The sequence below is a fragment of the Phoca vitulina genome, unplaced genomic scaffold (assembly GCF_004348235.1).
Source record: "Phoca vitulina isolate PV1807 unplaced genomic scaffold, GSC_HSeal_1.0 scaffold12, whole genome shotgun sequence".
NCBI classification, from domain to species: domain Eukaryota; kingdom Metazoa; phylum Chordata; class Mammalia; order Carnivora; family Phocidae; genus Phoca; species Phoca vitulina.
In genome coordinates, this window is record NW_022589715.1 from 12980609 (window position 1) to 12992438 (window position 11830).

An 11830-nucleotide genomic window follows, 5' to 3' on the forward strand; every position below is an offset into this window, starting at 1 on the left:
ACAGAGAGAGACACAGCGAAAGAGAGAACACAAGCAGAGGGAGTGGGAGAGGGAGAAGCAGGCTTCCCGCGGAGCGGGTAGCCCGATGCGGGACTCGATCCCAGGACCCTGGGATCATGACCTGAGCTGAAGGCAGACACTTAACCATCTGAGCCACCCAGGCGCCCCAAAGATACTTTATTTCTGAGGCTTGAATGTTTTTGTCACTTCTCTGAGCTTTCACTTGTCGTTATTGTGAAATATTGTAAGATTCCATATTTTCTCAAAATTGTATTCATTCTGTTTGTGATTGCCATGTTTGAATTGGCTTTTAAAAATCACAGTCAGTCCAGTTTGTGAGTGTCTTGCTTCCCTGGGCCCTCGATATCAAGGAGCTGCAGAATTTTGGTGTTGATGCCATTTTTTTATATTTATTTTAATTTCCTTTTCTGTTTTTTAAATTTAACTGTAATTTCCACAAGAACCTATGATACGTAGAGTTTTGTGCTTTTGTTGCTTTTATTATTGGTGTCAAATTCTTTTCAGAATATCTACATTAGTTTTTGCATTGCTGATTATGAAGTGAAGCCTGTATTTAGCTACTTTTGTTTCCGTCTTTGGTTATTATAGTAGTATTCATAGCAGAACTTGTATTTTTTGTGTATATCTTTTTTAGTAGGCAGGCATGGGAATATATTATTGCTTTATTTTTATATATTCTTTAATGTTTTATTTATTTAAGAGAGCGTGTGAGAGAGAGAGAGAACATGAACGGGGCAGAGGGAGAGGGAGAAGTAGACTCCCCACTGAGCAGGGAGCCCAACGAGGGGCTTGATCCCAGGACCTTGGGATCATGACCTGAGCTGAAGGCAGATGCTTAACCGACTGAGCCACCCAGGCGCCCCCTACCTATATTGTTTTCCAAGGGTTTTTATTTTTTTTTTAAGATTTTATTTATTGGACAGAGAGAGAGCCAGAGAGCACAAGCAGGGGGAATGGCAGAGGCAGAGGGAGAAGGAGGCTCCCCACTGAGCAGGGAGCCCGATGCAGGGCTCAATCCCAGGACCCTGGGATCATGACCTGAGCCGAAGGTAGACGCTTAACGACTGAGCCACCCAGGTGCCCCATGAGAGTTTTTAATTAAGGTTTTTATTTTGAGATAATTGTAGATTCACATACACGCAGTTATGAGAAGTAATATAGAGAGATCTGTGTACCCTTTGCCAATTTTCCCCAATTATAGTACAATATCCCAACCAGGATATTGGCATTGATATAGTCAAGCTGAAGAATGTTTTCAGTTTCCATCTCTACAAGGATAGGATCCCTCATGTTGTCCTTTTATAACCACACCTACCCACCTAATCTCTGGCATCTCCCTCCCAGCCCATCTCTGGCAACCACTAATCTGTTCTCCATTTTATAATTTTATCATTTCAGGAATGTTATATAAATGGAATCAGACAGTATGTAACCTCTTGGGATTGATTTTTTTTCCCACTTAGTGTAATTCTCTGGAAATTAACTCAGGGTTTGCCTGTATCAGCAGTTCATTCCTTTTTTATTGCTGAGTAGTATTCCATGGTATGGCTGTACCACAGTTTAACCATTCACCTGTTGAGGGACTTCTGGGTTGTTTCCAGTTATCAGATATTTTGAGTAAAGCTGCTCTAAAAGTATACAGGTTTTTGCAAGAACATAAATCTTTCCTCCGAGCTAGAAGCCCAATAGAGCAATTGCTGGGTTTTATGGTTGTATATAAGGAACTGTTGTCCAGAGTGGCGGTACATTTTAAATTCCCACATGCCAGTGTATGAGTGATCCAGTTTTTCTGCATCCTCCACAACATTTGGTAGTGTCACTATTTTTTATTTTGGCAGTTCTGATGGGGGTGTGGAGCTGATCGTGGTTTTAATTTGCATTTCCCTAGTGGTAGATGAGTAGGAATATTTTTTTCATGTGCTTACTTGCCAGCCATATCTCCTCTTTGGTGAAATGACACTTCTCCACTTTTGTGTATGTTAGAAATTTCCACAGTGAAATGCTAAAAGATTAATCCTTTAAATACTTCAATGTTTTTTATGTTTATTTCTGGGTTTTAAATGCTTTTTTTCATTTTTGTGTTTATTTCTGGGTTTTAGTTTCTTTTCTGAGATCATTTGGTCTGTTATTGTCACTAATATGTAGCCATTCTATGTCTGTAATTGAAAACTTGGGGAGAACTACTTTCTGTTGTTGAAATCCCTCCCCTTCTTTTTGCCATATGAAATTGATTTTATTTCTATAAAAAAATGTTCTGGAATTTTTATGGTCAGTACAAAAAAGGAAACACATTTCTGACTTAAATATGTCATTATATGTAGAAACACTTGAGTCTTTTGGGGTGCCTGGGTGGCTCAGTTGTTAAGCGTCTGCCTTTGGCTCAGGTCATGATCCCAGGGTCCTGGGATCGAGCCCCACATCGGGCTCCCCGCTCTGCGGGAAGCCTGCTTCTCCCTCTCCCACTCGCCCTACTTGTGTTCCCTCTCTCGCTGTGTCTCTCTCTGTCAAATAAATAAAATCTTTAAAAAAAAAAAAAAAAATATATATATATATATATATAAAAAGAAGCACTTGAGTCTTTTTTAACCACCTCAGTGTTGTTTGCTATTAAGACATGAATATGTTTAACATTTTTTTGAAGTCGTATTTGAATATTATAGTTTTCCTTGTGTCTTCTGAGTTCATTTGTTGCTTTCTTCAACAAATATTTGAGTGTCAGCTGTGTCAGGCACAATGCTAGGCCCTGGGAGTAAAATCATGAGTCCATTTCAAATAAAAAAAGAAATCTTGTCCTCTCTTGGGCAAGCACATATTACCAGAATGATAACCTTAATGAGAAGAAGATTCGATGATCCTTGCATAAGGATGACATACAAATTCATGTAGCATACCATTAAAAAAAAAAGAAAGAAATCTATCCATCAAGTCCCCACTCTAGAGAGCTATTAGCTGGGGCCTGCACTGCACATTGAGGGAGGAGCATGTGCAGAGACCCCACAGTGGGAGGAGCCTGGAACACTGGAAGAGCAGTGGAAGGCCTCGCAGTGGGTTGGGGAGAGGCTAGCAGAAAGAGCTACAACCAGGAAATGCTGCTTACTTCATGATCCTTTCTGTGTGACTTTGATCTTTATAATTTTAGATGTCAGCTAGTTTTTATAATGCTAGCTTATTAATGTTTTCTGTATTGTTTTAACCTTTTGGAGTTGTTTTTCTTCTTTAGAGAGCATGCGCGCGTAAGTGCATGTGAGTGGGGTGGGGGGCAGAGGGGAGAGGGAGAGAGAGAGAATCTTAAGCAGGCTTCATGCTCCCCTGCTTAACTGAGCCACCCAGGTGCCCCAGAGATTCTTTTGTTATTGTGAAATATACATAGCTAAAAATCCTCTGTGTTCTGCCTCTTCACCCCTTCCTCCTCCAACCCCTGGCAACCACTGATCTTTTTACTGTCTCCCTAGTTTTGCCTTTTCCAGAATGTCATATGGTTGGAATCATACAGTGTGTAAGCCTTTTATTTATTTTTTAAGATTGATTTTATTTATTTGACAGAGAGAGACACAGCGAGAGAGGGAACACAAGCAGGGGGAGTGGGAGAGGGAGAAGCAGGCTTCCCGCCGAGCGGGGAGCCCGATGCGGGGCTCGATCCCAGGACCCTGGGATCATGACCTGAGCCAAAGGCAGACGCTTAACAACTGAGCCACCCAGGCGCCCCTGTGTAAGCCTTTCAGATTGGCTTCTTTCATTTAGTAATATGCATGTAAGTTTCCTTCATTTTTTAATGGCTTGCGAGTTCATTTCTTTTTAGTGCTGAATATTCCATTGTCTGTATGTACCACACTTTATCCATTATTGTTCACTTTCAAGCAACATCTTGGTTGCTTCTAAGTTTTGGCAGTTACGAAGAAAGCTTCTAATCTGCAGGTTTTTGTGTAGACATGTGTTTTAGCTCATTTGGGTAAATACCAAGGAGTACAATTGTTGGATCATATAGTAAGAATATGTCTAGTTTTGTAAGAAATTGCCAAATTGTCTTCCGGAGTGGCTGTACTACCATTTTGCATTCCCACCAGCAAAGAAGTAGAGCTCCTATATAGTTCGACATCCTCGCCAGCATTGAGTGTTGTCAGTGTTTTTGGATTTTGACAATTTTAATACATGTGTAGTGGTATTTCTTTGTTTTAATTTGCAGTTCCCTGATGACATGTTGATTATCTTTTCATGTGGGTTTTGGTGGTTGTGTTTTGGTTTGCTCTTTTTTTGTTTTTGTTTTTTGCCATCTGTATATCTTTTTGGTGAGGTATCTGTTTAGGTCTTTTGCCTATTTTTAATTGGGTTGTTCATTTTCTTATTGTTGAGTTTTAAGAGTTCTTTGCATACTTTGGATAACAGTCCTTTCTCAGATATGTCTTCTGCAAATATTTTCTTCCAACTTATGGCTTGTCTTCTCATTCTCTTGTAGGGGTGACTATTTTTATTATAAAATAATTTTTATCTGCCCCACCTGCTTCTTTCCTTGTGGAACATAGAAAGTACATCTTAGTCTAGTCTTTTATTTTTCTCTGTATATGTATCTTCTTTGAGTTTCCATTGTAGCACATACATATATTTTTGGCCTTTTAAAAATCCACTTACCCCAGTCTTGATTGGTTATCAAATTAAATTTTTTGGAATTAGTTTTATTTCTAAGTTTATTTTTGCTTCTTCTTTTCCCCACTATATTGACTCTTCCCTTTCTTGTTCAACAATTAGAAATTTATACCTCTTTCAAAGTACAAATGTTTTAGTATTTTAACACTTGTCACACCATTTTTTTCTGTCTCCCATCTTTTTGTTTTTACTAACTCAGCTCAAAAAAGTTTATTGAACACATGTCACATTCAGGCACACACTCTGGTATAGACTCAGGATCCAAATTAGGATAAAACATGGGCCTGTGTAGACATCAAACATTATAGTTCAAAAAGAACTATATGGAATTAGCTTTACTTTTGCCCTTCTTCCCATCACTTGCCTTTTTACAATAATCAATAGTAACTTTAATATTTTAGAACTTTTTTGTACCATTATAATGGCATATATAATTATTTCAACCATACAGATTCTTGGTATTTCTGCTATAATTATAATAATCTTAATCTTTTTTTTTTTAAAGATTTTACTTTTTGACAGAGAGACAGTGAGAGAGGGAACACAAGCAGGGGGAGTGGGAGAGGGAGAAGCAGGTTTCCTGCAGAGCAGGGAGCCCGATGCGGGGCTCGATCCCAGGACCCCGGGATCATGACCTGAGCCAAAGGCAGACGCTCAATGACTGAGCCACCCAGGCACCCCAATAATCTTAATAAATAGATCAATATTTTAGTTTTCCATTCTAATGTTAAGGGAAATGAAGTATTCTCTGCAACTAGCAAACTTCCTGACTCCTTTGGAAAAATCATAAAATTGTGTGTATGTTAGACAGTCATTTCCTGGTCACTCTTATTTCCTTGCCTCTCATCTTCCTTTAGATGTGAAAGCTGTTGTTGAACAGCTCAGAACTTTAAGTCTCATGAAATTCCAGAACAGATTTGGAGGGGTGCTAAATCTCTGTTTTGACATGTTAAAGATGTGTGTGTGGCCGGGGGGCAGGGCAGAGGGATGATCAGTTGCTATTATTGTGATTTCTTAGATAGAATATATAGTATGGATATGATCAGACTAACAAAAATGTTTCCTTAACAAGGAACAGTAACCACCATATTGCAACACATAGACTCACTGTGTATCTTATCCTGATTTCTCTCATTTTCCTGAGGACCAGTGACAGGTCTCTCACAGAGCAGTCGCCATCCATAAGCTGGTCTATGGGGAGCACCATGTTGGGTATCCTGAAGTATTGAATTTTCCACTGTGGCCTGGCAAGGTCTAGAGTTGTTCCTCCCATGTGTGACTTGTCTTGGGTGTCACAGTCATTCCTAGCTGACTTCTTCCTTCAAGATCAGATGCATGCCTTCAGGCAGCTTTCTAGATCAGCCGGTTTGTGTGCATGCTCAGAGAATGTGTACCTATTGTAGCCAAAGTCACATACAATTTGGAAAAGTCAGTCTCTTGGTCAACTAGCAGAGTAATGTAGTCTGCCAGTTCATAAATAGCTTTGGGAGTCCACCTATTACTGATCTCTTTTATAAGAATACCTTATGACTGTTACTCTTTATACCAATTCTGCGTCACATTCTGTTAAAGAGTCCTGTTACTTTTCCCTCTCAGCGGTTTTGCGAGTGGCTGGTTCCCTGCAGAAGAGCACAGAAGTGATGAAGGCCATGCAGAGTCTTGTGAAGATCCCAGAAATCCAGGCCAGCATGAGGGAACTATCCAAAGAAATGATGAAGGTGACCTGGGGCCACCCCTGCATCCCATTCCTAGCAGTCACTCCCAGCAGATGGTAGGCGGCTAGGGCCAGGGGTGGGCAGGAATGAACGGACCACTGTTGCCAGACAGAAATGATTTTGAAGACAGAGGAGCAGCTCTTAACACTGGTTGAAACCATCTGAGCTGACGAGAGCAGAGGCTGGGTCAGATTGCCAGTGTCCCAGGATCAGGCCCTAGAAAGGTCTTCTGCTGGTGGCCTTCAGACAGGGATAAGGCTCAGGAGAACACCGTTACTGAGCCCCTGCAGCCCGTGCTATGTCACACGTGCTGTCCTAGAGAGTCCTCCCGGTGACCCTGTGGGGGAGCTGGTTTTTTACTCCATTTTACACAGGAGGAAGTCGAGTCTTCAAGTTGCCAGGTAATTTACCTAAGTGACCTTGGCAGTAAGTGACAGATCTGGGGTTGGAGCACACGTCTGACCTTATTGCCTGAGCTGTGTTAGAGGTGGTGACAGTAAGTTCCTCAGACAGGTGTGTTTCTCACTTTGGACTTGTGACCTGAGAGCCAACATTGTACACCTCAGATTCTTATATATTAGCTTATGTATAGAAATTGCCTTTCTTCCTCCTGGGGAATTTCATTTATGAACTTGAATTCTGTGTGGGGCTCTAGGGCGTGGGAGAGAGGAACGAGAAAAAATTGATGGAACGACAACATAATGCCCAGAACCCAGGTCTTTGGAATGAGAAGTGCTTGGGCAGTAGTAGGGAGGAAATGGGGTCAGGAGCGTGTGTCCTTTAAAAGTGGTGTGTGGATCTTTTTTCCCAAGTTGTGATGACTGTCCATGTAGAACTGGATAAAAAGGTAATTCTTAGAATGACTTAGGCCTGCTCATTCTAACTTATGTAGCCACCAGAATCTGAGGGGAAGACCCTTTTAGAATCTGGGGTCTTTTCCACAGTGGTTTCTGAATGCTGAAAGTAATATAGATTGGGAGGAAGGCTTGCATGTAATACATAATAAATATTTACTGAACTCATTCCAGGATACATCCCCAAGTACAAACTGAAGCCTCTGGGAGGGGCCCAGCTCCTTGAGGGCAGGGACATGATGTTAGTCATTCCATTTGTTCCCAGACCCTGGCCTGTTGTGTGGCACAGAGCAGGCATTTGATGAATGGTTGCTGACTGAATAAGTGAATAAATGAGTGAATGACTTCTACCTCCAGGATGTGGAAGGCTATTATAGTCAGGATTCCAGTAGGCTCTTTTAGCCAGTTACAGAGCATGTCCTGAACCTCCTCTACGGTAGCCTCCAACAGTAAGATGACATCCATTCATTCAGGTCAGAAGGCTCCACCTGTGTGAATTGAATTTGTTTATTTGTAAATTTAGGTTGGGAGGAAAAGATCTGAGAGTGGGTAGAATATGGTTATTAGTCTGATTCATGTCATTAAGACATGAAAGGCAGGCAGGAGAGAGGGCTTGCTTTACATCTGATGCCATCAGCATGGTCAGTGAGCGCCGTGCCCTGCTAAGTGCCCTGCTAAGTGCGGGGGAGCCTGGGCCAGAGCTGCCACAAGTGCCCCTCTGCTCCTTGAACCCCTGGGTCAAGGTACAAAGCAAGGGGCTCAGCTCTTGCAAGTGGCAAAGCAATTAGGATTTTTCTCTTCTGGCAGCTTCTCAGAAGCCTGAACCCATACTTTGCTTCTGCCTCTCAGTCCCTTCCCATCTCTTCTACTCAGGGATACCAGGAGCCTCTTTCTGTCACTGGAGGGTGCTGTTAGGACCTTTTGCTTCAAAACCAAACAAAAAACAGTCAGTAGGGTCTTACTTGGGAAGACAGTGGGTCCGGCTTGTGTTGGGCAGTGTTCGAGAATGGTTTTCTTGTGCCCCATACTGAGGACACAGGAGGCTGAGTGGCTGGCTTCAGGCTGCCAGGCACGGGGCTTGCAGTAAAGTCTGGGCGTTACCTTGTTGGGTCCAGAAACCTTCTTATCAGTTCTCTCAGGAATGGAGGATCAGTCTTTGGTGAATTGTTTGATCCTTGCCAGAACCCCTTGGACTGGCCCTGTACCGGCAGGTGTAACCTGGACACGCTAAGTACTCTTCAGGCCTTTTCAGGGGTCCATAGAACCCCATCTGCTCTTAGTACTTGTTAATCATAGTGTCCATGAAGACTCCACTCCATTTTTTTTTTTTTTTAAGATTTAATTTATTTATTTGACAGAGAGAGAGAGAGCACAAGCAGGAGGAGGGGCAGTGGGAGAGGGAGAAGCAGGCTCCCTGCTAAGCAGAGAGCCTGACGGGGGCTCAGTCTCAGGACCCTGGGATCATGACCTGAGCTGAAGGCAGACGCCTATCTGACTGAGCCACCCAGGCGCCCCAGGGTGCATGCTTCCTAAGAGAGCTCAGAGCACACTCATTTTCAGTAGGTTGTTTCCCAAGTGCTGTCATTACAGTCTGGGTTACTATGTGAGGCTCTGCTGAGAGAGGGCCCCCACCAGCCCTGGTACTGAATATGGAGAACAATTTCCCTGGGGCCTTTGCTTTTCTTCAGAGAGGAGAGACAGCATCAGTGTTTCTAGTGGCCATCTGTCTAGGTACTAGCCCTCAGAAGGGTGGTCTAGACTTGGAGACACTAGGGCTCGGGTGGAACTGGACCCACAGAGGAGTCTCTGGGGAACAGATTTGATGTGATCTGTTCTGTCTTTAGGCTGGCATCATAGAAGAAATGTTAGAGGACACTTTTGAAAGCATGGATGATCAGGAAGAAATGGAAGAAGCAGCAGAAATGGAAATTGACAAAATTCTGTTTGAAATCACAGCAGGTATGGCCCTGAGATTCTTCCTCTTTCTCCCCTCCTTTTGTGGTCATTCTTCTTGCAGTCACTAAGTTATCTAGTAGCTTTTTCTTTTGGACTCTCTTACTTCTACATTTTTTAGATTATAAAGTTAGTTCTTGAAAAATAAACACAATATCCATCACATCTTTTTAAAAATTCCTAGAGTTTTCAAAATGGTAAGGAGAAGCACTGCTCTCACAATACTGCCGTTGGGAGCTTACATTGGTATAGACTTTCTTGAAAGCAGTTTGGCGATAGCTGTCAAAAGCCCTGGACCTAACAGATTGATTTCCGGGAGTTTATTCTGTAATTAAGGATGTGATGAAAGATTTAATTCAAGGATGTCTGTAGTATTATTTATCATACTGAAAAGTTTGAAACAAGCTAAATGCCTAATAATAGAGTATTGGTTGTATTGTGTTATATCTGTTTTAATGGAATACTTTATAGGTGTGGTAATGTGGAAGTACATTCATTGACATGGAAAGATGTCCACAATATAATGTGTGAGAAAAGCCTTGTTACTGCAATCCATACTCTTGTGTAAAAACCAGGCCTATAGAAAAAGTCTGGAAAGGGAATAAACAAAAAATAGTAGTTATCTCTGAAAGTTAATGAGGTTTTAAACTTTATTTTTACTTCTGGATATTGGGTCTTAGGCTTAATAAAAAAAATGGTGACATTTAATTTTTATGTTTGTTTTAAAATTGTTTCTTTGTTTTAAAACTATTGGGAGAAAGACTAGTTGCTTCAGGAAAACATTTTGTGAAGGTTTAGAAACAATTTAGTTTTACTGAGAGACATTTAACATCTTCATCTTAACACTTAACATCTTGAAAATTAAGTATTCAGTAGTGTTTAGGAATTTAGACTAAGAGTGTCAGAACCAAAATTCTAAAAACCGGAATCCTCAGTTACTGTAACCTTGGTCTCATCACAAGCTGGTGTTTGCATATTTGTCATAGTGAGCAAAACCTCATGCAAACAGCTCGTTTTATTGCCCCTTTACTGTTTCTTGTTGGACTCTTCCAGGCACGAAAGGCAGAGAGGATGAGGGACCACTTCTTTAAAATGATACTTGGTTAATTTATTTGCTGTTTCTTTTCAGGGGCCTTGGGCAAAGCACCTAGTAAAGTGACCGACGCCCTTCCAGAGCCTGAACCTCCAGGAGCGATGGCGGCATCAGAAGATGAGGAGGAGGAGGAAGAGGCCCTGGAGGCCATGCAGTCCCGTCTGGCCACACTCCGCAGCTAGGGGCCGCCCCGCTGGGCCCTCGGGCTCTTTCCCAGCCCACCTGCCAGGAGCGGGTACACCCCTCTGAAGCAGCAGCATTTTATGTACCTCTTGCACTACACCTCTAAATGAGGCACTGCATTCTGAGAAGGTTCTCTGCTCCTATCTTTTCACTCTTTGCAGAGGTTTTGGGATCTCAACAGGATTGTCCTTGAGAGGTGGGGTTATAAATGCATCATTTTCAGGGGTATAAATAGAAGTATCTTTTGGGGGGGAGGGCAAAGGAATCTGTCTTCTCACAATGCATCATTTTCAGGAATATAAACAGAAGTATCTTTTGGAGGAAAGGGCAGAGGAATCTGTCTTCTCCCGAAGCACTTCTGAGGATAGAGTTGACTGCCTGAATGTTGAGGACTCTACCTTTTTTTGTCCCTAAAACACTATTATATAAAATGGATTTTAATAAATTTCTGCTTTAACACTTGGTCTCATTGTAGATTGTCATGTGCAGTGAATTTTCAAGGTGTTTTGCAGTTTCAAATTATATGTTGACCTTGGAAGAGGAGGTGCTATAGCCAGTCGTACGGGACGTGGACGCTCAGCACAAGAGGCTTCTGCTCCGAGGATGCTGTTCCCCAGCCTTCACAGATGTGGTGTGGGAGCCACACTTCTTCTTTGTCATCTGTTTAAGCAAAAGGATCCTCGAGAATTATGACTCCTTGTCCTGTTGTCTGGATGGCTGTATTATGTCCTAACAGGTGTGTGTATGTAGTTTTCCTTGCCCTCCTTCCCAATGCAAGTTGGACCCAGAGCAGACAGCTGTGAGATTAGGATTCTCTCATCCTCTGATTGCTTTTCTCTGCTGTTGCTGCTGTTGTTGTTCAGCTCATTTGGGTAAATACCAAGGAGCACAGTTGCTGGATCACTGGTAAGACTATGTCTGCTTTTGTAAGAAACTGCCAAACTGTCTTCCAAAGTAGCTGTGCCATTTTGCTTTCCCACCAGCCATGACTGAGAGTTCCTAATCCTCCACATCCTTGCAAGTAGTTGGTTATCAGTGTTTTGGATTTTGACCATTCTAACAGGTATGTAGTAGTATCTCACCGTTGTTTTAATTTGCAATTCCCTAGTGATTTATGATGCTGAACATTTTTTCATGTGCTTATTTTGTCATCTGTATATCTGTTTTGGTGAGGTGTTTGTTTAGGTCTTTTGCCCATTTTTCATTGGATGGTTCATTTTCTTATTGTTGAGTTTGAAGAGCTCTTTGCATACTTTGGTAATAGTTCTCAGATATGTCTTTTATGAAGATTTTTCTCCCAGTTGTGGCTTGTCTTCTCTTTCACATTATCTTTCACAGAGCAGTTTTCAATTTAAATGAAGTCCAGCTTC

The 11830-nt window shown here is 41.9% G+C and overlaps 1 protein-coding gene across 3 annotated transcripts in view; it reads left to right on the forward strand.

Annotated features, from left to right (window-relative positions):
* The window catches only part of LOC116636101 (charged multivesicular body protein 3), a 110493-nt gene extending 98953 nt beyond the window's left edge, over positions 1 to 11540 (forward strand). For 2 of the 3 annotated variants that reach the window (XM_032410514.1, XM_032410511.1), the window contains 3 exons: positions 6259 to 6380; positions 9076 to 9190; positions 10314 to 11540. In XM_032410514.1, the coding sequence (XP_032266405.1) occupies positions 6259 to 6380; positions 9076 to 9190; positions 10314 to 10459 (383 nt within the window). In that variant the 3' untranslated portion in view covers positions 10460 to 11540. The remainder of the gene's footprint in view (positions 1 to 6258; positions 6381 to 9075; positions 9191 to 10313) is intronic. The other variant, XM_032410513.1, reaches the window with a different exon arrangement.
* The last annotated feature ends 290 nt before the right edge of the window (positions 11541 to 11830 follow it).